Source organism: Herpailurus yagouaroundi, unplaced genomic scaffold, assembly GCF_014898765.1.
Source record: "Herpailurus yagouaroundi ecotype Mexico unplaced genomic scaffold, PumYag 403, whole genome shotgun sequence".
Classification (NCBI taxonomy): Eukaryota; Metazoa; Chordata; class Mammalia; order Carnivora; family Felidae; genus Herpailurus; species Herpailurus yagouaroundi.
Window position 1 is genome coordinate 2,173,653 of NW_024412620.1, and position 23,626 is coordinate 2,197,278.

Sequence of the window (23,626 nt, forward strand, 5' to 3'; positions counted from 1 at the left end):
GCGACTTACCGCAACACTGATGGAGTTTTTGTCAAAGCCCACACCTCAGAACAAGGTAAATGGTGTTATATATAACAATGAGGGACCAACAGACATATACTATTTTTATCTTTTATTAAAAACTTTTCTTAATGTTTATTTTTGAGAGAGAGTGAGCATGAGCAGGGGGAGGGACAGAGAGAAAGGGGGACAGAGGATCTGACGTGGAGCTCGAACCCGCAAACCATGAGATCGTGACCTGAACCGAAGTCAGATGCTTAACTAACTGAGCCACCCAGGTGCCCCTATAACAAACTTTTTTTTTTTTTTAATGTTTATTTATTTTTGAGAGGGAGAGACAGAGTGCAAGTGGGGGAGGGGCAGAGAGAGACACAGAATCCAAAGCAGGCTCCAGGCTCTGAGCTGTCAACACAGAGCCCGATGCGGGGCTCGAACCCCAGGAGACATGAGATCATGACCTCAGCTGAAGTCGGCCGCTTAACCGACTGAGCCACCCAAGCACCCCCAGACTATTTTTTTAATGTAGCTAGAAACTTTAATAAAGATACCAGTATTAAAAAATGACTCCGCAGTGCCCCGGTGTTGGGTGATGGTCATTATTTGTCTGATTTCTGTAGCCTTAATTATTATATCAGATCTTTAACCTCTCCCGGATCTGCCCTGGGGATTCACCGTGAGAAGATCAGCCTTCAGGCTGACTAGCTTGCCCAGGTTGGTGAGGACCCCACCGGCACTTCCTGTGTCAGTCCAGCAACAGCCATCATCACCATGCTTTATTGTCTCGAAGTATTCTGCACCATCCAACCCGTGGTAGGGTCCCCTCCCTAAGGAAAGAAAAAAAACCCCAAAACCTCAAGGCAACCTGGTTACACATGTATGTGACAACATCCCTCCGGGCCTCGTAATAGGAGACCACTTAATCAGACTACATGTTTTTAAAAAAAAAATTTTTTTTAACGTTTATTTTTGAGACAGAGAGAGAGAGCATGAACAGGGGAGGGGCAGAGAGAGAGGGAGACACAGAATCTGAAACAGGCTCCAGGCTCTGAGCTGTCAGCACAGAGCCCGACGCGGGGCTCGAACTCACGGACCACGAGATCGTGACCTGAGCTGAAGTCGGACGCTTAACCGACCAAGCCACCCAGGCGCCCCTCAGACTACGTGTTTGTGTGTTACCATATATGGGAGACAAAAAAGTAAAAAGTATATTAAAAACTATGCCACGTGGCATTCGGGGCTCAGTTGTTCTGATAGGAACCCAAGTGAGCAGCGCCGGCACAAATAAAATGGCTTCCTGGAAAGAAAAGCCTCAGTGCCACGACTCTCGGTGCGAGAATCCTGCCACAAACCCACTTTCATGGTCTTGAACTCATTAGAGAATTTGACGAAAGCTAAGGGCCCCCTGACCCCCACCCCCAAAAGGTAGATGCATGTACGTTTCACAGATAGTTTAGGGGAGGTCTTGACCTCAGGGCAGCAAAGCAGGAGCTAGATGATAATGACACAACCCATCTCCCTTTCTTTTCTTTGACATTAAGAAAAAAAAGAATCAGGAGACATCTATTTGATATTAACTTTTTTAAGCAGAGGAGAAGAGTACGTGGGATTCTGAAACGCTTAGATTTTTAAACCAGACATTGTAGAATATTTAGGAATTTGTATTGCAACAACATAGTTTCACTAAGCCTCCCCCGGGTGTGTGATGTTTTCTTTTTCTTAACCTCAAGGTGCATAGTCTGTCTCCTTTTGTTTCCGTGAAGCCGATGCCCCACTGCTCATCACCACAGGCAGGGCAACTCACTTCAGAGCTCCGTTCCCGTTCCCAAGGGCACCTACCTACCCTGTTGGTATTATGCGGCACCTTGCCCGCGACAACTAGGTCACCTTCAAGAGACCAGTTTCTCCTTGCAATTAAATAATTTCACAAGCACAGGAACCCTTGGGAAGCAGTGTTGCAGATCTCATAGAGCCTCGCCTCAAAGCATGTCGTGCCTTCAACCACACAGCCTGCAGAGAACAACAGCTTCTTCGTCCATTTGCATTTTCTTCATTAGTGAACCTCTTACGTTCTTGTTTACATTCAGTTTTCATTTGCCAGGTTCTCTCCTCTTTTGTCCATTGCCTTTTTAGAATTTATGGCTGGAAAGGGAAACAGTCTCTGGGCGTAACTTAGTAAGGTCTATTTTTTTTTTTTTTTAATTTTAATGTTTATTTATTTTTGAGAGAGAGAGACAGAGCATGAGTTGGGGAGGGAGACACAGACTCCGAAGCAGGCTCCAGGCTCTGAGCCATCAGCACAGAGCCCGACACGGGGTTTGAACTCAGGAACCGCAAGATCATGACCTGAGCCGAACTCGGTCGCTTAACCGACGAAGCCACCCCGTCGCCCCTAATAAGGTCTATTAAACATTCTTCTCTGAATTTAAATTCCTGGGTCATTTTACTCAAACATTGGTAGACCCTTATTTTCTTGGATTCGTCAGTGTTTCAGATTAGAAGGTGCCAGCAAACCCCAGAGAACATCACCTTACCTGTGACAGAAGGTTACTTTCATCCACAATGAAGTGTGGAGAGAAGGGGTGTGGAGATAAGAAACAGTCTAGGACTGGAGTGGAGCTTCCTCAGTCATCCAGGACTTTCTGCCCCTCTGTCCTTCTGTGAAGTTAACATTATCATCAAAATGATTCTACCCCAACAGTACCACATAGCTATTGGGGAGCTACCGGAATCCTGCCTACATGGTCACCAACAGGAAGGACACAGAGGTCACACGAAGTCTCTCATTTGACTTCCCGCCAATGCTTACTCTACAATGTTTCATGAACAATTAGACCTTTAAAGAAATTTATATTCGTTTTATTCTCACGTACTCTGCGTAAAGGTTACTTCTCTCGCCCAGGTTTTTCTTGGCGAGATATTCAAGAGACATCAACTTGATATATATTTAAAAAAAAAAAAAAAAGGTGGAGAAGCATTTATACCTTTTCTGAATTATCATGACAAAGACCAAAGGGAATCCACTCATAACATACCAGAGAACTTCTCGAAATGTCGTTTCCCAATTTTCTTGAAACCTCACGCGCACACAACAGTTTAACTTCCCACAACTCCCTGGCTGACATCCCCGCTCACCTCCTTATGTCTTCTACTAATCACTGTCAGCCCATTCTTTTGTGGAGCAAGCTAGCCAGTCAGTACAACTTCTGCACTTGACCTGTTAGCCCCGTTTTCCAGAAAACAATCTGGATTCGATCAAACTGTCCTTAACATCCAAAGGTCTAGAAGGGTTTCTGGATTCTCATTAATTTTTCTAAGCTCAGATGCTCATAATAAAACATGCAGTCCTGTATTCCCTTTTATGTAATCCTAAAATTCAAAAGCTTTGAAAACAAAGTTCTCTTCTAATTTATTTGACAGGAAAATTGGACCTAAACTTTGTGAGGTTGTTTGTAATCTCTATATATCTCACTTAGTGTAAATATTTTTACATTGCATAGAGAAATATTAGTAAAACAGTATTCTAAATAACATAGTGCCTTTCTGAAGCCCTAATATGCATCTGAAATAAACCATTGAGATGAAGAATTACTTGCAATTATTTCCTGTAACAATGCTCTATTTTCTTAGGTATTTAGGAATTTCTCATTTAGGAATAAACAAATTCCTAATTTTAGGAGGAAACAAAATTTTGTTTTTTTTTAATTTTTTTTAATGTTTATTTTTGAGACAGAGACAGAGCATGAACAGGGGAGGGGCAGAAAGAGAGGGAGACACAGAATCTGAAACAGGCTCCAGGCTCTGAGCTGTCAGCACAGAGCCCAACGTGGGGCTCGAACCCACAAACTGTGAGATCATGACCTGAGCCGAAGTCAGACGCTTAACTGACTGAGCCACCCAGGTGCCCCAATTTTCTGTTTTTTTTTTAAATCATTTATTGTACAAACAATATATACAGTAGGTACTGGGGAACTTGTATTCCTCAAGAAGTAGAATATGTAGTGTGTTAAGAAAAATTACTCAAAGCTTAACAAAAGAGACAAAAAGAAATCACTGGAGAAATTTTTCAGTAGGTGACTGAATATTGTTTTGTAGACTCTCTCAGGGATTATCAATTTCAGAGGAGTGCAAAATTTTGATTGTCAATCAGTCTTTTTACACCTCTATAAGATTAGAGCTTAATTTGGAATGCAAATGAGGGGCGCCTGGGTGGCGCAGTCGGTTAAGCGTCCGACTTCAGCCAGGTCACGATCTCGCGGTCCGTGAGTTCGAGCCCGAGCCCCGCGTCGGGCTCTGTGCTGACAGCTCAGAGCCTGGAGCCTATTTCCGATTCTGTGTCTCCCTCTCTCTCTGCCCCTCGCCCGTTCATGCTCTGTCTCTCTCTGTCCCAAAAAATAAATAAACGTTGGAATGCAAATGATTCTTTTTCTGAAAACAATGCAAAGGATTCTGATAACAAAGCAAATGAATTTTGTCCAGAAGACAGATTCAATTAATTTCCGGGAGTTAGAAAAGCTGATTCCAAATATTACAGGGTGTTGCCATGTATGATATTAGTCAGTTTTACATCGATTAGAAGTCACTTCAGAAGGCCTTTGACTGAACACATAAATCTCTGTTCCTCAAATTCTTCTTTGAATTAGCTGTAGCCTCTTAATGGTTCTCTCATTAATTCGTGAGCAAAATCTTTGACACATACTCATGTTATACTTAATATGAATATCATGTTATTTACTCTTTCAAGAATTATACTTCACTTTTTTAAAGTGTATTTACTTTGAGAGGGTGAGAGAGCGAGCAAGCGTGCGGGGGGGGGGGACAGAGAGAGAGGGAGAGAGAGAACCCCAAGCAGGCTTCTGGCTGTCATTGCAGAACTCAGTGTAGGGCTCTGTCTCAGGAACCATGAGATCAAGACCCGAGCCAAAATCAGGAGTCAGATGCTTAACTGACTGAGCCACCCGGGGCACCCCTGAGAATTATACTGTAAAATGTATTTGCACTAGGGGTGCCCCAGGTGGCTCAGTCAGTTAAGTGTCAGACTCGATCTCAGCTTAAGTCTTGATCTCAGGGTTGTGAATTCAAGCCCCACGTTGGGCTCCATGCTGGCTGTGGAGTCTACTTTAAAAACACACAAAAAAGAGGGGCGCCTGGGTGGCTCAGTCGGTTGGGCATCTGACTTCGGCTCAGGTCACGATCTCGCAGTCCGTGAATTCGAGCCCCGCATCAGGCTCTGTGCTGACAGCTCAGAGCCTGGAGCCTGTTTCAGATTCTGTGTCTCCCTCTCTCTCTGACCCTCCCCCATTCATGCTCTGTCTCTCTCTGTCTCAAAAATAAATAAACGTAAAAAAAAAAAATTAAAAAAAAAGACAAAAAATAGAGAGTACTTGCCCTATAGGAATTCACATATTATTTGAGTGAAAATAAGATATGGAGAAATCATAAGGGTAATATACAGTAAATGATACATTATCAGTATGGATTTGAGGGGCTGTGGTACAGTTTCTGTATGACTATGTTCTTTTTATTTGTACTGCATTGCTCAGATTTACTTAGCAGACAGTTCTGCTTTGCATTATGGAGTGCCAAGAAAGGACGTAGAAATACACTAGGCACAATCTTTGTCCTAGAGTTGTTAACAGTCTCGTGTGGGAGAACACATGAACAAATCATCATAAAGTAATGACAACGGATGGAGAAGAGAAGAACATTTATGACCTTACTCTGTCCAGGGGCCCCTGGGTGGCTCAGTCAGTTAAGCGTCCAACTCTTGATTTTGTCTCGGGTCCTGATCTCATAGTTGGTGGGATCAAGCCCCACATCAGGCTCTGTGCTGAGAGCACAGAGCCTGCTTGGGATTCTCTCTCCCTCTCTCTCTGGCCCTCCTACTCTCACGCTCTCTCTCAAAATAAATAAAAAAAACATCCCCCAAAACCCCCAAAAAAGACGTTACTGTGTCCTTATGCTTTATATTTATTATGATGCTTTATATTATTTCATTAAAACCTAAACATTTGGAGGAATTTTACCCCCAATTTTATCATTGGAGCACGGACAACCAGTTAATTGCTATAATTAAATAAATACGAATAAATGTATGAATAAATGAATAAAAGGAGAGGCCAAAAACAATTCTACATGTTTTAATTCCCGAGACCAAAGCTTTTCCCTTATTTCCCTTGGAAAATCATTTGGTTGACTCTGGACTCAGGCTAAATCCTGCCTCCCAAAGACCCACAGGATGGAAACCCTGGCACAGGCCTGGCAAATGAGGACAAAGCGTCCCCGCAGGACTGGAGTTTTTCTCAGGTTTGGAAGTAACTGGGATCAGCTCCTTGCTGGGAGCCATAGATCCGGAAGGTCAGAGGAAGGTAAGGTTAGTTTCACTCCTTGAGCTTTCTCGTCTTCAGCCTTCGGTGCTGTTGGGGCACCTGGTATTTGAGAGAGGTGGCACTCAGGGTTGGGTCTCACTTGGCAAAGCACCAGAGATTGGTCCCCCCCACACCTGCCCGCAACGCTGGAGAGAGTCACAGAAGCTGGATGGTAAACACGAGCAAATATTGACAGAACTGAGAGTCAGGGTAACACCATCTGGCCCGTCTGCAGTTCAAAGGGCCTGGTCAACTGGGTTTGCATGACACAACCAGGCAGTTTCTAAAACTGAATTGTAAAACGGGCGGCTCATCAGCCGCCCCTTTGTGTTTTTGCAAAATCGCTCCCTGTACTAACTTCCTCACAGCTGTTCTTATTTCCTTTGGTAGAATTTTTTTTTTTTCATTCTTCCTAGGGAAGAGAAATCAATACAACATCTCCAGGAGGGAGGTGGTTGGTATCTCCTACTTTGATCCAAACCACGTGTTGTCTGTGTTGGGTTAATTCCAGCCTGGGTCAAGCAACTGATCGCAAGATGTTTTTGCGGGTTGTGTGCTATCTTGTGGTTGTGTGGCCGATTTCTGCCTCATACGGTGCGTATGCTTAAGATTAGTTTCTAGGGTACTTGATATCAGCCTGCGGGGTACCAAGCATGCTGTCTATGGTTTTAATGAAATTTAAGTCAATGAAATGTATTTCCTTTATTGAAAAATGTCAAATGACTTGGCCTAATGCCCTGTAGTCAGTAGGGGCTTAGTAAATATTTAATGATAATTCTGCTCTATGAAGTGGGTGGTTAACTGTACCAATTTGGTACCAAAAAGTACCAATTTCAAAATCTCGAGAGGTCTTGTCTGTTATAAACTCCAGAAATGCTATTTGGAAAGGGAATTGTATCTTCATGGTTGAATTGAATGTAATGCCCGTTATCCTTTTGAAAACAAAACTTTGGGAATTCTTGGGAAGGGGGGGATAGGGATGTACATGGACATGGAATTGTACAAGGAAGGAGAATCAATAATCCAGGAAAAGGACACTCGGATGGCTGTCTAACGGGGCCTCGTCACAGCACGTGATAACGCCAAGTGAATCTGTTTTCTTTTTCCTTCCAACAGAGAACTGTCCAGAACTCCCCCCAGTGGGATATAGCATATTTGTTGCAACGAAGGTCGAGGGACAAATTCTGGGGACTTACTTTTGTATCAAGGGCTACCACCTGGTAGGAGAGAAAACCTTTATTTGCAATGCCTCTGGGGAGTGGAATAATCCCACTCCCACATGCCAATGTGAGTTGAAATTTTGTTTCTTTGTGTATCTTGTCATCTCGCTCTGCTCTTACACATCCTACCTCCCGCAGGCCGCCTTAAAACTTTCTAAGACAAAAATTCTCAACTTCTGGGAATTAATTTTTAAAGCACCCCAGGGTGGAACTTCTCTTACAAGGTACATGGTCAGCTCTTGCTCAGTGTTGATTTAATTAGTTGATTAATAGAATTAATAGACTCAATCACCCCTGCAGGGAGGGAAGAATTTCTACCATATATTAAAAATGCCTTTTGGGGGGGGGTTCTAATATAATATCATACTCCTTTAAAATTTTTATGTTATAGAAATCTATTTATAGAATTTCTATAACATAAAAATTGTAAATATATACAAAAGACAAAAAAGCAAAATCAGGTCATATGCACTCATCACTGAGCTTCAACAATTGTCAACATGTAACTAATCTTTTTTTCTCAACGATTCTGTTTTGCATGGTTATTATTTTGAAGTAAATATGTCATATTTTATTTCATCCATTATATGACTTTTGAACTGGGAAACATTTATATTCTCAATTTACAGATGTGAGAACTGAGATCCAAGTGATTTGCTCAAATTCACAAAACTCACTTGTGGTGTCTGTAGAGACATTGAATAACTGGTCAATATCCTCATTATTATTAGTATTTTTAGGAATAGTTGGCTTTGTTCTCCTTGATACCTAGAGTAAAGCACATGTTTATCCTGTATTTATACCAGCAAGTTCATCTTCTCTCCTGTTTTTTTCACAGAGGGGTAGGGGGGTGGGGGGGGGAAGCAAAATGAAACAAAGTACAAACTGATGAGTGATGTGTCTATTCATGGAGGAAAGGGAGGGAAAAACTTGCCTCCAGCATAGGGTGAAGTATTTTCAGCAACGCTTACCAGGATGATGAACATGCCATTGATCATTTCTAGTTATGTGCTTAGTTACTTTTCGTAAGTTCAAGTGCCAACTGTCACTCTTGTGCATGACCAAGACCTTTCCTACCACACTTAGGCCAACCTAGTCCCTTCGTGTCCTGACTGATACGGTTTGGTCCCATGTAGGAGTCCCTGTTATAAAGTACAGTTTTAGTTCTGATTTCTATTCTCTCATTGAAGTCTGAGGAGGTCTAGCCTCCGCAGTGGCGGACTTTCTCCTGCTCTTTCTGATCACTTCCTGTTTTCTTCTTCAGTGGGCCACTGTCCTGACCCTGTGCTGGTGAATGGTGAACCCAGTTTCTCAGGTCCTGTGAATGTGAGTGACAAAGTCACTTTTAAGTGCAATGAGAACTATATCCTCCAGGGCAGCAACTGGAGTCAGTGCATGAACGACCACACCTGGATGCCTCCCTTACCCATCTGCAAAAGCAGTAAGTGTCAGAGAAACAAGCACCAACCCAAAGACACTGACCAGAGGGACACCCTAGGCATTTGTCACATCCCTGCAATGTTTTCCTCTTATTTTATTTTATTTTTTTGTATCTGGGAAGGGTCTGGGATCTCGGAAGAAGCCAGAAAACAAATGGAGCTCACAGAGCCAAAACTCACCTCAAATGATACATTCCAGTGAAACAAACAGCATCCAAACAATGAACACTTTATTTCCCCTCTCAAGTAGGATTCCTTTCCTACTAAGTCCAACACAGGATAGTTTGGGGCATCTGACTTTTTTGTTCGTTTGTTTGTTTCATGATAACGCCTTACAGTTCTTATTTGAAAAATACATGAAAACGGGAAGAGGACCGTATCTCATCCATTGCAAAATTATATAAAATAAGAGTTGAGGGGCGCCTGTGGCTTAGTGGGTTAAGTGTCTGACTTTGGCTCAGGTGTTGATCTCGCGGTTCATGAGTTTGAGCCCCGCTTTGGGCTCTGTGCTGACAGCTCAGAGCCTGGAGCCTGCTTTGGACTCGGGGTCTCCCTCTCTCTCTGCCACTCCCCCTGCTCACACACTGTCTCTGTCTCTCAAAAAAAAAAAAAAAAAAAAAAGTACCTCCTCCTTCTAACGTATATTAGAAGTATCTCCTTCTAACATGGTAATTCACACTTCTCAGAGGAAATTAGTAGGAATGTGTTTGCTTCATGTCTTTTCCTATGTTTATGCAGACATTTAAAATAAACAAATGCACACACACATATCTACACACATATACACTTACAAAAATGGGACTTTGTGCTATGTATTGTTTAAATTTTTTTTTTTATGTAACATTATACATGGGAATCTTTTTCGATCAGTATATGTGGCTGTATCTCCTGCTTTTATTTATTTATTTGTTTTTCCTATCTCCTGCTTTTAAAAAATAATGTGGATACACCATCAGTTATTCCATATCTCTAGTATTGATGAACGTTTGTTCTATTTCTGTATTTTTGCTATTACAAACAATGCTGAAACGAATGTTATGTATGCATACATATACATATATCTTTATGTCTATGCTATTATTTCTGTAGGATAGATTCCTAGAATGATTGGTAAGTCACAGGATATACTTATTTGTAAAACATACTTAAAAGATCCAAGAAATCCTACTAAAAAACTTCATTCTTGGACACAAAATAAATATTGAAAAATCAATAGTATTACTTTCTAATAATTATGATGTGACTATTGAAATGTAAAAATAATTCCATTCATGAGACCTATATGAAAATTTACTGAAGGACATGGAATAAGACTTAAATAAAAGATATACCATGGTCCTGCATGGACAGACTGGTATTGCAATGGAATTCTACCCAGAGTTTCTTTTTTTTTTTATTTTCTTTTTTAACGTTTACTTATTTTTGAGACAGAGAGAGACAGAGCATGAACGGGGGAGGGTCAGAGAGAGGGAGACACAGAATCTGAAACAGACTCCAGGCTCTGAGCTGTCAGCACAGAGCCCGACGCAGGGCTCGAACTCACGGACCGCGAGATCACGACCTGAGCCGAAGTCGGCCGCTTAACCAACTGAGCCACCCAGGCGCCCCAAGAGTTTCAAATTTAAAGGTATAAAACAAAAAATTGAGTTTGGAATCTCCTTTGGGAGGGTACATATCTAACACTACAGATTTATTTATTTAAAGACTTAATTTTTTTCAGACTTAGTTTTTTAGAGCAGTTTTAGATTCATAATAAAACCGAGGGGAAGGTATAGAGATTTCCCATACACTCCCTAACCCCGCATATGCACAGCCTCCTACATTGTCAACATCATTCACCAGATTAGTACTATTTTTTGTTGTTGTTGTTACCAAGGATGAACCAATGTTAATACATCACATTCCCCCCAAATCCATAGTTACCTAAGGATTCACTCTTGGTGTTTTACATTCAGTGGGTTCGGACATGTGTGTAATGATGTATATCTATCATTACAATATCATACAGAGTCTTTTCACTGCTCTAAAAATCCTCTGTGCTCTATTTATTGGTCTCTCTACTTCCCCCGTCCATCTCAGCCATTGATCTTTTTATTGTTTCCATAGTTTTTCCTTCTCCAGAATGTCATATATTTGGAATCATATAGTATGTAGCCTCTTCAGACTGCCTTTTTTTCTACCTAGAAATATACATTTAAGGTTCCTCCATGTCTTTTCATAGCTTGACAGCTAATTCTCTTTTATCGTTGAATAATATCCCGTTTCTGGATGTACCATAAGTTTATCGATCCGATCACCTCCTGAAGGACATCTTGCTTGCTTCCAAGTTTTGACACTTATGAGGAAAGCTGCTATAGATATCGGGTGCAGGTTTTTGTGTGGATGTAAGTTTTCAACTCCTTTGGATAAATACCGAAGAGGGCGATTGTTGGCTCTTATGGGAAGAGTAGATTTAGTTTTTTTCTAAGAAACCATCAAACTGTCTTGCAAAGTGGCTGTATCATTTTGCATTCCCACCAGCAACGTAGGAGAGGCCTTGTGGTTCCACATCCTTGTCAGCATTTGGTGTTGTCAGTGTTCCAGACTGGCCACTCTAATGGTTGTATAATGGTATCTCCTTGTTTCAATTTGCATTTCCGGATGACAAATGATGTCAAGCATCTTGTCATATGCTGATTTTCCATGTGTATATGTTCTTTGATGAGGTGTCTGTTAAGGTTTGGGGCCCATTTTTTATTTATTTTTATTTTTATTATTTTAATTTAATTTAATTTTAATTTTTTTAAATGTTTTTATTTATTTTTGAGACAGAGAGAGACAGAGCATGAACTGGGGAGAGGCAGAGAGAGAGGGAGACACAGAATCCGAAGCAGGCTCCAGGCTCTGAGCTGTCAGCACGGAGCCCGATGCGGGGCTCAAACTCACGAACCGTGAGATCGTGACCTGAGCCGAAGTCGGACGCTTAACTGACTGAGCCACCCAGGAGCCCCTATTTTTTTTTTAAATTTAAATCCAAGTCGGTTAACACATAGTGTAATAATGATTTCAGGAATACAATTTAGTAATTCATCACTTACATTTAACACCCATTGCTCACACCAGCAAGTGCCCTCCTTAATGCTCATCACCCATTTACCCATCCCTCTACCTAACATCCCTCCAGCAACCCTCAGTTTGTTCTCTGTATTTAAGAATCTCATGGTTTGTCTCTCTCATGTTTTTATCTCATTTTTGCTTCCCTTCCCCTAGGTTTATGGCAAATTTTAAGGCTAGACAATTCCAAGATTAGCCCCCAAACAGCATTTATATTCCTCAAATTTATGGAAAGATAATGAATATAACTAATAATTCCAGAAATGAATAGTAAAATTAGATACACATGTTTTACTGATCAAATTAGCAAATAAAAAAAATGATTTCACCTAACATCGTTCATGATATGAGGGGCTAGTCACTGATGTCAGTGAGGAAAAGAGATATCATTCTGTAGATATATTTTGGCAGTAGCTATTAAAATAATAGGCAGCTTTTTGTTATTTTTAATTTTTTAAGTTATTTTATTATAGAGAAAGAGAGAGAGCGTGAGTGGAGGAGAGGGGCAGAGGGAGAGAGAAAGAGAATCCTAAGAAGGCTCCATGCTCAGCACAGAGACTGATGCAGGGCTCGATCCCATGACCCTGGGATTATGACCGGGGCTGAAATCAAGAGATGCTCAACCGACTGAGCCACTCAGGTGTCCCAATAAGCAGTTTAAAAGCACAAACTATATGTAGCCTCTCTCAAGGAGTTAGGGGTTACTTGAAACATACATATATACTGTAGGCAGTTAAATTACAAGCATATAACATCATTATTATTAGCCTGACACAGGTTTAAAGAATTTATTTCTTTTAATCTCTTTTAATTCAGTATTTCCCATTCTAGCTCTGAAATGCAGGATCTCTGTCTTTTTGTGTTAGTTCATTGCCCAATTCTAAAGAAAGCTCCTTAGGTCCCCGAGTAAAGCAGATTCTTTTCTGCTTAGGCCCAAGATCCATATTATCTCTTTCAGTTGAAAACTGTACTCTTAAAAGTTACCAGGAGAGCCCTGTCTGTACTGGGGTTCCTTAATCAACTCATGGAAATCCTTTTTCCTTTCCTCTATACAGCTTTTGAACTCAGTTTTTGATCTTCTAAAAATTATTTATTAACTTCTCAAAGAAAACATCTGTGGTGTAGAAAAATTCAGAAAATAAAACATTTAATAACCTACAAACCTACTACCCAGAAGTAACAGAGTACTTTGATATATAATTTTCAGGCTTTTTTTCTGTTCATATACGTTGATGCATGAGTGTATTTTACAAAAATAGCGTTTTATGCTATTATTATAATTACATTTCCATTTGTATGTATTATTATAATACATAGTATCACATACTATGTACTATACTAACACATACTCTTTTATGCTTTGCTGTTTTTACTCAACTATTTGGTTTGAAGGCATTTATGTTTCCATAAATATATACCTACGTAATTATTCTTCATTCACCCTTTAACCTTGATCATCATGTTTAGATGTATATAATCTCAGAGCTCAAAGGGACTTAAGAAATAATTCTGTTTAACCTGCTCATCTCATAGGTTAGGAGGGAAACCGAGAAGGATAAAATCATGGGTCGTGGAAGAGGCAGAACCCAAAATTCACAACATCTCGTACTTTGTCCAACTCTCTTTCCACAATTTTATAGACTCATCTTTCCTCCCAGTTGTATCCTGCGTTTCTGAAGCTCTCGTGTTGCACACTTCTGTCCCACAGAGAACGTCAGCCTCCATTTGAACGCCCACCATTTATCTCCTCTCTTAGGGAGTTGCTACTCCCACCTCTACCTCTGGTTTAATTTTTCTTTTCTTGTACCCTGACGATCTCTACAATTTAAACTTCCTTTCCTCAAAACTCATGCCAATCAGAAAGCACTCCCCCATTCCCAATCACTCAGCGGATGAGCAGGAGAAGGCAGTCTCTCCCAGGATAAACATGATTCTGACCAGAAGGAAGTGAATGGAGAAGGTGCCCTAAGATCCCACATAGACAGCTAAACTTAGGGGGTGCTGTTAACTGAGCGTAACTCATGACCGTCATTCCTGTTCTCCTGTTTCTCAGGAGACTGTGGCCCTCCTGGGAATCCGGCTCATGGCTATTTTGAGGGAAGAGATTTCAACTTAGGTTCGACCATTACTTATTACTGTGAAGACAGGTAAGTGTATGCAGCCTTTCAAATGTGAGATCGTGGGGCGCCTGGGTGGCTCAGTCAGTGAAGCATCTGATTTCAGCTCAGGTCATGATCTCACAGTTTGTGAGGTTGAGCCCCAGGGCGGACCCTGTGCTCTGAGTCTCTCTCTCCCTCTCTTTCTTCCCCTCCCCTGCTTGCGCACGTTCTCTCTCTCTCTCTCTTTCTCTCTCTCACTCCCCCCCAAAATAAATAAATAAAAATTTAAAAAAATTATTAAAAAAAAACCCGCAAAGTGAGATCTTGCCCATTGACTGGTAGCTTTGTTGTGGGGAGTGACCCAGCCTGTGTCACCTCGTGCCCTGACTTCCTACTGCTTCAGGAGTCTGAGCTCATTCTGACGAGAGCTGCTTTGGCCACTGCCAGCTGTCCCCAATCTCTAAAAGATAGACTCATGTCTTTATCCTAAAGTATTTAGTGTATTTATCCTAAAGTATTACATTTTTTTTCTCTTAGTTGAGACGGGGGCATCTGGGTGGCTTGGTGGGTTGAGCGTCCGATGCTCGATTTCAGCTCAGGTCATGATCCCAGGGTCATGGCCTCGAGCCCCATGTTGGTCTCTGGGCTAAGCATGGAGCCTGCTTGGGATTCTCATTTGCCCCCTCTCTCGGCCCCTCCCCTACTTGTGCACACACTCTGTCTCAAATAAAAAAAAAAAAAAAAGACAAGAGAAGATATTTAAAATGTATGTTTTTTTCTAAAGACTCTCAGCACAAAAACTCAAAGAAACACAGAACACATGGAGGTAAAGAAAGAGAATGATTTATTGTCCCAGCTTGCCACCCCCCCCCAATCTGGTTTCCTATTTGCAGTTCTTTGAATTAAAAAATATAGGGGCGCCTGGGTGGCACAGTCGGTTGAGCGTCCGACTTCAGCCGGGTCACGATCTCGCGGTCCGTGAGTTCGAGCCCCGCGTCGGGCTCTGGGCTGATGGCTCAGAGCCTGGAGCCTGTTTCCGATTCTGTGTCTCCCTCTCTCTCTGCCCCTCCCCCGTTCATGCTCTGTCTCTCTCTATCCCAAAAATAAATAAACGTTGAAAAAAAAATTAAAAAAAAAATTTAAAAATATAAATCCTTTTAAAAAAAAAAAGAAAAAGAAAGAGAATGATTTATAGAGCTTTAATACATCCTAATTAAATTCTAACCTTAATTTAGACTACCTCATCCTCTAGCTTACAGATGACCTACTCTTTCCTTGGCCTCAACCTTCTTAACTCGGGGTCGTGTTGCTTCACTAGCATTTCTGTCTCATTATAAACTTCCAGTGGGCATGTTTTTTTTCTGATTAAAAGCTGTATCTCCTTCCTAAGATTTATTTGAGGATTTTCTCTAGCTTTCCACTCCTTTTTAGAGAGTAGATGACAGATTTTTTTTAAGTTATTGAATGATGAACACTTCGTCCCTCACCCTCTCCACCCGACAACTGTGTGTGAACACACGTATTCAGATCTCACTGGTCCATGTTTTACAGATTGAATTATCACTTGGGTCCTCTCCACCCCCAAAAGGAGAGTGACTTTAGTTGATGGCTGCTTTGTAATACCGAAATAACTTAAGCATTTATTAAGGCTCGGGGAGGTGGATCCTATCACCATATGAAATGCGGAAAACAACTATACAAAACCAATCTTAGTTGGCTGCCTTAGCCCAGATCAGAGGTGGAAAGGTTAAGTGTTGTTGCCATTCTAATGTCTGTTCAGGTACCACTTGGTGGGCACGCGGGACCAACGGTGCGTTGATGGGGAGTGGAGCAGTGCACTTCCAGTCTGTGAGTTGATCCAAGAAGCTCCCAAACCAATTCCACAGACTAAGTTTGAACGGGTGCTTGTAAGTGGTAGGCTTTTGTCTGTCTTGTTCACAGTTGTATCTCCTGGCACATGCTCAGTAAATATCTGTTCACTGTGGGATGTTTTTGAAGAGTTGGCCTTGGCCCGATTGTAGAAGAGGGATCATAAGGTATTAATTCGTAGTTTTACGTGAGAAGTTCTCATTCACCACCATCATCACAAACACCTCATGAGGACGTGTTGGTAAGAGTTACTGTCTCGTGGACTTTATGGAGCGAGTTTTATATACTCATGTCTTAGACTTGTATGTATTGCTGTAAAAAGTCTCTGAAATTCTTCTAGATTTTAAAAAACCCTGAACAGATCAATTTTCATTGAGATCCCTTTTATAGATCCCTCTTTTTTTTTTTTTTATTACTGGGATAACAATGAGTATACATAAGCTAGAAAAATTTAAGTGATTCATCACGTTGAATACCCAGATCAGGGACCTAAACGCTACGCATTAGCTTCGGAGTATATGGCTTCAGAGAATCTCAGTTCTTAAGCTGTAACTTACTTAAAAAAAAAAAAAATTTCTTTTTCAGCTTGCCTTTCAGGAGACGAAAGACCTTTGCAAAGCCATGCGGAACTTTATGAAAAGACTCACGGAAAATTCCTTAACGATGGAGGAACTAAAATATTTTCTGGAAATTCAGAAAGCCAAGCTGCAGCCAAAAAATGATGCCCTGACATTATAGCTGAGCAAGCTGGGTCATAGAAAAGCACCCTATGAATAAACCTTCTTCTTGGTTCTAAAGCCGGTTTCAGATTTTTCTCTCATTAGACTGAAACACAGCTTCACTGTACAGTAACCAACTGTAGTTGCATAAAGCACCTTGCGTGTGTGTGTGTGTGAGAGAGAGAGAGAGACAGAGACAGAGACAGAGGCAGAGAGAGAGTATGTGACAGTGTGAGCGGGTGTGTGCTGCTCTTACGTGGTGGTTGTGTGTTTAAGACTAGAATTTCGCAGCACATCAATGGGGAGTGAAGGATTTGATTTCCAGTCCGCTAGGAGAATGGGAAGCTCAGATCCCAGCGGGGGACACCTCATAGTTTAATGAGACGCAAATGGTGAGGCACAAAATAACCTCAAATTAACCAACACTTATGAGGCAAAAATTAACCTCTCAATTTGAGAAAACAGACTCCGAATAATTATATCCTCAAAACGACCTATTGAGACAAAAGTAGAGTTAGTACCTAACCTGCGTCTTCTGAGCCTCCCCTATATCCTGTTTACGGAACCACGTTTCTGAATCTTCTGCAGTAATATTGCTTACCACATTTAGATGAAACCCAGCCCGGCATCGGAAACTTGAGATGGTGAAAAATAAGTGAACGTATTTTCTTCTCCTTTTTTTCTTTTTTTTTTTTTTTGAGGGCAGAATAAGCAAGAATCCTAAGGTTTTCTTACCAAGATGTCATACTGCCATGCTATGACAAACGTCTCCCATCTCTCACTTTGTTCTCTTCCAAAACACATAGGAAACCTGGATAAAATACAAAGAAAACGCCTAAGAGAGCTTGAACTAATGGAACATCCCTCGGTGTAGTTATGAAGGAGAGTAAGACCTCGGAATAAGAAACTCTCAAGTAGCCTGCAGTCTATTAATAGACACAAGACGATAGACGCATATCATCCATTCAGGGTGGTTAGAATGTAATAAACACTTTTCACAGAAGAATGTGCCATGGGAGCTCAGCTTCCAGGAGGAGGCCTCCTGTCTGGGAGGAAGTGGAGGCAGGAAAATTGTTAAGAAAAGTCACAGTTAGTTGGGCCTTTAAAAGTGAGTAGGATTGGGGGGCCTGGGTGGCTCCGTTGGTTAAGCATCCAACTCTTGATCTCAGCTCAGGTCGTGACCCCAGGGTCGTGAGATCGAGATTAAGACTCTCTCCCTCCCCCTCTCCCCAACTCGCACACACACTCTCTCTCTCAAAATAAATACTTTTTTTTTTAAAAAAAACTGAGGAGGATTGAGAGATGAAAATTAAGGAAGGGGACGTGGCAAGTTGAAAGAAGATTTGGGAAATATAGCAAGAGAGTCGTAAAGAGTCTTAAGCTTCTGAACCAAGTAAACCCACTCCTCAGATTAGTCTAACTCGGGCAAAATGATTTTTTAATTTGAAGCCGCTCATTCTGTTATTGCTTATTTTGTCTATACTAGTGAGACCTTGTGAACACCTGAAATGTCAAATCTTAGGAAAATGTTTTAGTGAGTTATGGCATACCAAATGTAACGCAAGCTTCGATGGTGTTATGATCAGAAAATCTTAAAAATATAATCCTAAGTAAAAGTAGAATACATAATATTAAGTACTTATGGTCGCATTTATGTAAAACCTTTATTTTTGTAGAGAAGGTCCAGGCGATAGCAAGGCACAAATGAAAACAGTTGTCCTAGGATAATGAACTTGCAGATGTTGATTCTTTGAAAGTTCTTTCATGTCTTAAATTGATTTTCCCCCCTCTGCCCCCTCCCCCATTTGTGTGTGCTCTCTCTCTCTCTCTCTAAAAGAAAGAAAGAAAGAAGGAAGAAAGAAAGAAAAGTAAAGAAAGAAAGAAAGAAAAAGAAAGAAAGAAAGTTTCTAATAATGATTTTTTAAAAATGTTGTGCAGAGGCAGGAAGGATGGGTCATGTCTAGGGGACAGCACATGGCCTGGATTGGCCTGGATAAAGCATGGGGAGTGATGAGAAAGAAGGCTGGAAAGATACATTAAAGCCCGTTTATGGAGGCTTTTAAAGAGCATGCTAGAGAATTTGACGTCTATTTGATAGGCAGTGAGAAGAGATAGAAGGCTTTCTTTTTTTTTTTTTAAATAATAAAGTGCATTTATTTAAGTGTTCAACTTGATGAGTTTTTTTTTTATTATATGAAATTTATTGTCAAATTAGTTTCCGAGATAGAAGGCTTTCAAGAAAAGAAGTGATAGGGACCGAACACAGATTTCTCTCGTGACAGTATGTAGTATATACAGGTCGAAGTAGGAAAAGAACAGAGGCAGAGAAACCACATAAAGGGCTGCTGGAGAAGACAATGGTGATCTGAACTGGGTGGTGGCAGAAATAGAAAGAGAAAACTAGACATGGGAGAACTGGAAAATCAAAAACAACTCATCAAACTTCTTGACTCATCAAACATTGGAGGATGAGGGAGAGGCAGGGTTTAAAGCTGAGTTTGAAATTCCATTCCTGGAAGCCTGGATTGATCTTGGGGTCAGAAGGTGAGGCTTCTGGACAGGAAATGAGTAGTTCCCTTTGGATGTGCTAGTGTAATGTGTTTGTAAGATGTCCACTAGGCAACAAAAACTGTCAGTCTGCCTTTAGGAGAGTAATCAGGTATAAAGAGGTGGTTGTGGGGGCGCCTGGGTGGCTCAGTCGGTTAAGCGTCTGACTTCGGCTCAGGTCATGATCTCACCGTTTGTGAGTTCGAGCCCTGCGTCCGGCTCTGTGCTGACAGCTTGGAGCCTGGAGCCTGCTTTGGATTCTGTGTCTCGCTCTCTCTCTCTGCCCCTCCCCTGCTCATGCTCTGTATCTCTCTGTCTCAAAATAAATAAATAAATAAAAAGAGGTAGTTGTGGGGGTAGTTCTCTTACAGGGAAGAGTTAAAGCTATGACAGCAGGTACAATAATGAAATATATGGAGAGAAAGATTTTTGAAAAGGAGAACCTGGGACATACCTATATTTGGGGATGAGAAAGAGAAAAGGAGGTAAGAAGAACGAAGCATTTAGTAAGAGAGAGGAATCAAGAAAGTTTAGGGCGATGGAAGCCAAAGGAGAAGTGTTTCAGAAAGGAGATTAGCAGCAGGATTGGGGGCTGCCAAGAAATCGTGACATGAGTTAAAAAAAATTTGAATTTGGAGATAAGGACATGCCTGAAAGAGCTGTGTCCACAAGTGTGGGAAGAAGTCAGGTTGGAAGGCCACAACGGGAGGGCCAGGGAGGGACTAACAAGAAAGAGCAGGCAGGAAACACAGGAGACCTGGGGAGTTAAGTATCTCATGACAGAAGATCAATGGAATTTGAGGTTTTTGCAAGATTTGGGGAATATTTCAGGATGAAAGTCACCTCGAAAATGAGAAAAAGAGCAAAAGAGATCTCTTCTGAAACAAGAGTGAATAGGAGAGAAAATCTGAGGTGGGGAGAAGCTGAGGAACGATTGTGTGGTAGAGTAGGAGGCAATATCGCCTGCTGAGAGGAAGACCATTTGGTGACTTGGAGAGAAAAATTTGGAGCAGTCACTGTGGAGAGTAAGGAAAAGCACTCCAAGAGATTGGGAAATGGTATTTTGAAGATTCCCCTTGAAAGGTGGTATTTCCTTCGACTTAGCTCTCAAGACCTGGCACAATCTGGAATCCTCCTCTACTCTCATTTCGGTCGGTCAACAAATCTGTCTCACCCTGTGACCTGGTTATATTCTCTTAACCTCTAATAGCGTTCTCAGTTTCATCTAATATTTCCACTTTTCATTCAAAGCCCAGCTCAAATCTCCTACCTCTGTCAAAGCTTCTATGGTGGTTCGACTCCATCTTTTCTGAGACCTTCATGAGACTCTTGGTGTTTATGACCGAAAAAGGGAAGTTATCGGGAAAAATTGCTCTTTAATAGCAATCTCCTGAGCACACAAATCTTAATCCTGAGGATTAAAACGTTAATTAGATAATGTCAGAGTTTGGGGTTCTTCCTAGATCTGTATGATCACCAGCATGCTGGCCCTTCATTGCATTTCTCTGAGCAGCGCTCAATAATTGACCAACTTCTGGAAGTCATCTGGTGACCAGCACGCTGTAGTAGCTGTGGGGGTAGTCGTTAATTAACACGTATTGAGTGCTGATTTGTTCCAGGCAAGTGAATTTGTTAACCGCCCCCCCCCCCCCCCCCGCCATTTTACCATCTTGGGGTGGAATGAACACCTGCAGAGGGTAAAGTCACCAGTCCCTGAGCCCCAGGAGGGCCTGCTGGACCTACCATCATGGGAAGTGGATCATTTTCGTGGACCTAGTCTCAACCCTACAGTATCTGAGTTTTCTAGGCTAGCTGGAGTGCACTGTGGATGTCTGTCTTGCGTTTATGAAAAGAAAAAAAGAATTCTGGCATCAAATTCATATTATCTTTCCACTTAGGGGAAATGGTTGGCGGAGGAGCAAACAAGTGATTGCAACATGTTATCAAGGATGAGGGTTGGTGCAGAGGAAGAGGGTTAGGTAAACACCAGTGCTTTATTTCCGTTAATCATTCACGAGGCTGGTAGAAAGTCTCTCCCCATCCACTACAATTCAGCCATCCCTGACCAGTCAACTACAGGGCTGAATTCAGGGACTTTTTGGTGGTGCAATTACCAGCTAGCTTCAGGGTAGTCTGGTAAACTCTGATCTGGGGAGGAAGTAAAACTATTAGAGATCCAGACGTTTTTCTCCCTTGAGAAACAACCTGAGGCACCACGACAGAGTCTTCTGCGTCTTCCTCAGCTACCCGCAGGTCAGTGGATTATTTGGGGTACCTTGGGGAAAAGGCTGGTGGTTCGGCCCTTTAAGGAGGACAAGATTAGAAAGATCACATAAACACTTGGGGGTATTTGCAGCAGAAATCTTTCCAGAAGTTTTTAGGAGGTTATGTGATTTCACAAGTACTTTTAATCCCTCTGAGCCTCAATGTTTTTTTTTTGTTTTTACTATAAATGGGGGAATAATAATGCATATTAATAAACTAAAGCAGAAAGGAAGTAAGATGTCACTCTTGTTATTGTAGCTAAAGGTCGAGCGTGTTGGTTCATTGATTCTTTACTATCTGTCCACATAGGGGAGTTTAAGACTAGGATACCTCTGACAGGTAGACCAGACTACCCAGAGGGGTCCATAGAAGACCTGGTTTTTATAGTCTACCTTCTAAAAACTGGTGCAGTGCCCTGCGGAGATTTTATTAACCATTCCACGTCTCCTCCACCACCACCAGCCAAGAAAGACCTTTTGATCTGATGATGAGAAGACGTTGGTCAGCCTCCAGTTAGTTTCTGAAGCTAGACACCTTAACTGTTCTCACCTCCTTTCTCTTCCTCACTTTCTGAATCTGGCAATGTTGATTACCCTTCCTTCTTGAAATTTCCTTCTCTCTTGGTTGGGCAAGACACAGTACTATTCTTGCCCTCATTCCAACTCCTTGACCACTCTTAGCTGACTCCTGTTCTTTCGCTAAATATGGTAGTACAAAGAGAATGACAATTCAAGTATCCAGAGTGGGCAGAAGTATCAGAGAAGGTTTGATACACTTGAATATAATATGAGCACACAAGCAAGGAGCTGATGTAGATAAAGAGATTCTAGGAAAGAGGTGAAAGTGTGGAAGCTAGTTCGGGAATGTTAAAGTGATGTGATTGAGCGTGCAGGTATAAGCAAGGAGATATCAGCTGAGACCAAAGAAAACTATTACCCTTTCCAGGGGCATCCGAGTTTTAAAAGAGGAAGCGTAGACAAAATAAATACACATACTTAAAACGTAATCTCTAACTGAGGCACCTGGGTGGCTCAGTTGATTGAGTGTCTGACTCTTGAGTTTGGTTCAGGTCATGATCCCAGGGTCATGGAATCCAGCCCTGTATGGGGCTCTGTACTCAGTGTGGAGCCTGCTTAAGATTCCCTCTCTCTCTTTCTCTCCCTCTCTCTCTCTGCCACTCTCCCCGACTCTCCCTCTAAAAAATGAAAAAAAATAATCTCTAATGGAAGGAGAAATTTGGGGGCTGAGAATTTTCCTAGTGCCTCTCAAATTGTACTGCAGTACGCCTAACAATAACATTTTTTTAAAAATGTTTATTTATTTAGGGGCGCCTGGGTGGCGCAGTCGGTTAAGCGTCCGACTTCAGCCAGGTCACGATCTCGCGGTCCGGGAGTTCGAGCCCCGCGTCGGGCTCTGGGCTGATGGCTCAGAGCCTGGAGCCTGTTTCCGATTCTGTGTCTCCCCCTCTCTCTGCCCCACCCCCGTTCATGCTCTGTCTCTCTCTGTCCCAAAAATAAATAAACGTTGAAAAAAAAAATTAAAAAAAAATGTTTATTTATTTATTTTGAGAGAGAGAGAGAGAGTAGGGCAGGGGCAGAGAGAGAGAGAGAGAGAGAGAGAGAGAGAGAGAATCCCAAGCAGGCTCTGTGTTATCAGCACAGAGCGCAGGGCTCAATCTCACAAAACATGAGATCACAACCTGAGCTGAAATCAAAAGTCAGTCACTCAGGGACACCTCGGTGGCTTAGTCGGTTAAACGTCTGACTCAGGTCATGATCTCACAGTCTATGAGTTTGAGCCCTGCACCAGGCTCTGTGCTGATGGCTCATGCTGACAGCTCAGAGCCTAGAGCCTGCTTCAGATTCTGTGTCTCCCTATCTCTCTGCCCCTCTCCTGCTTGTGCTCTGTCTCTCTCTGTCAAAAGTAAACATAAAAAAAAGTAAAAAAAAAAAAGTCAGATGCTTAACCGACTGAGCCACCCAGGCACCCCACCAATGATATTTTCCACCA

At 41.8% G+C, this 23,626-nt stretch overlaps 2 protein-coding genes across 7 annotated transcripts in view; both read left to right on the forward strand.

The window, feature by feature from the left end:
* The first annotated feature begins 6,625 nt into the window (after nt 1–6,625).
* On the forward strand, nt 6,626–16,882 carry C4BPB (complement component 4 binding protein beta). Of its 4 annotated transcripts, XR_005786935.1 has the most exons (7): nt 6,631–6,959; nt 7,482–7,652; nt 8,850–9,026; nt 14,171–14,264; nt 15,997–16,064; nt 16,158–16,326; nt 16,671–16,785. XR_005786935.1 is itself a non-coding variant. In XM_040463523.1 (6 exons), the coding sequence occupies exons 1-6, from the start codon at nt 6,902–6,904 to the stop codon at nt 16,805–16,807; spliced, it is 705 nt and encodes a 234-aa protein (XP_040319457.1). In that variant the 5' UTR covers nt 6,634–6,901; the 3' UTR covers nt 16,808–16,882. The 4 variants fall into 4 exon arrangements, 3 of the variants coding, with proteins under 3 accessions (XP_040319458.1, XP_040319457.1, XP_040319456.1); XM_040463523.1 differs by lacking the exon at nt 16,158–16,326 and having other exon boundaries at nt 6,634–6,959; nt 16,671–16,882; XM_040463522.1 differs by lacking the exon at nt 16,158–16,326 and having other exon boundaries at nt 6,641–6,959; nt 15,997–16,123; nt 16,671–16,882.
* Nucleotides 16,883–21,389: 4,507 nt separating this feature from the next.
* Nucleotides 21,390–23,626, forward strand: part of C4BPA (complement component 4 binding protein alpha) — a 53,948-nt gene continuing 51,711 nt past the window's right edge. Inside the window, exon 1 of one of the 3 annotated variants that reach the window (XM_040463567.1) lies at nt 21,390–21,604. The gene's annotated coding sequence lies outside the window, so the exon portion shown is untranslated. The remainder of the gene's footprint in view (nt 21,605–23,626) is intronic. The other 2 variants (XM_040463568.1, XM_040463566.1) reach the window with 2 other exon arrangements.

Excerpts from the sequence above, each read along its gene's own strand:
- C4BPB (XM_040463522.1), top strand. The coding sequence starts at position 6,902 with ATGTTTTTGCGGGTTGTGTGCTATCTTGTGGTTGTGTGGCCGATTTCT. Across the intron at positions 9,027-14,170 it reads CTTACCCATCTGCAAAAGCA|GAGACTGTGGCCCTCCTGGG; the intron begins GTAAGTGTCAGA and ends CCTGTTTCTCAG. Across the intron at positions 14,265-15,996 it reads ACTTATTACTGTGAAGACAG|GTACCACTTGGTGGGCACGC; the intron begins GTAAGTGTATGC and ends ATGTCTGTTCAG.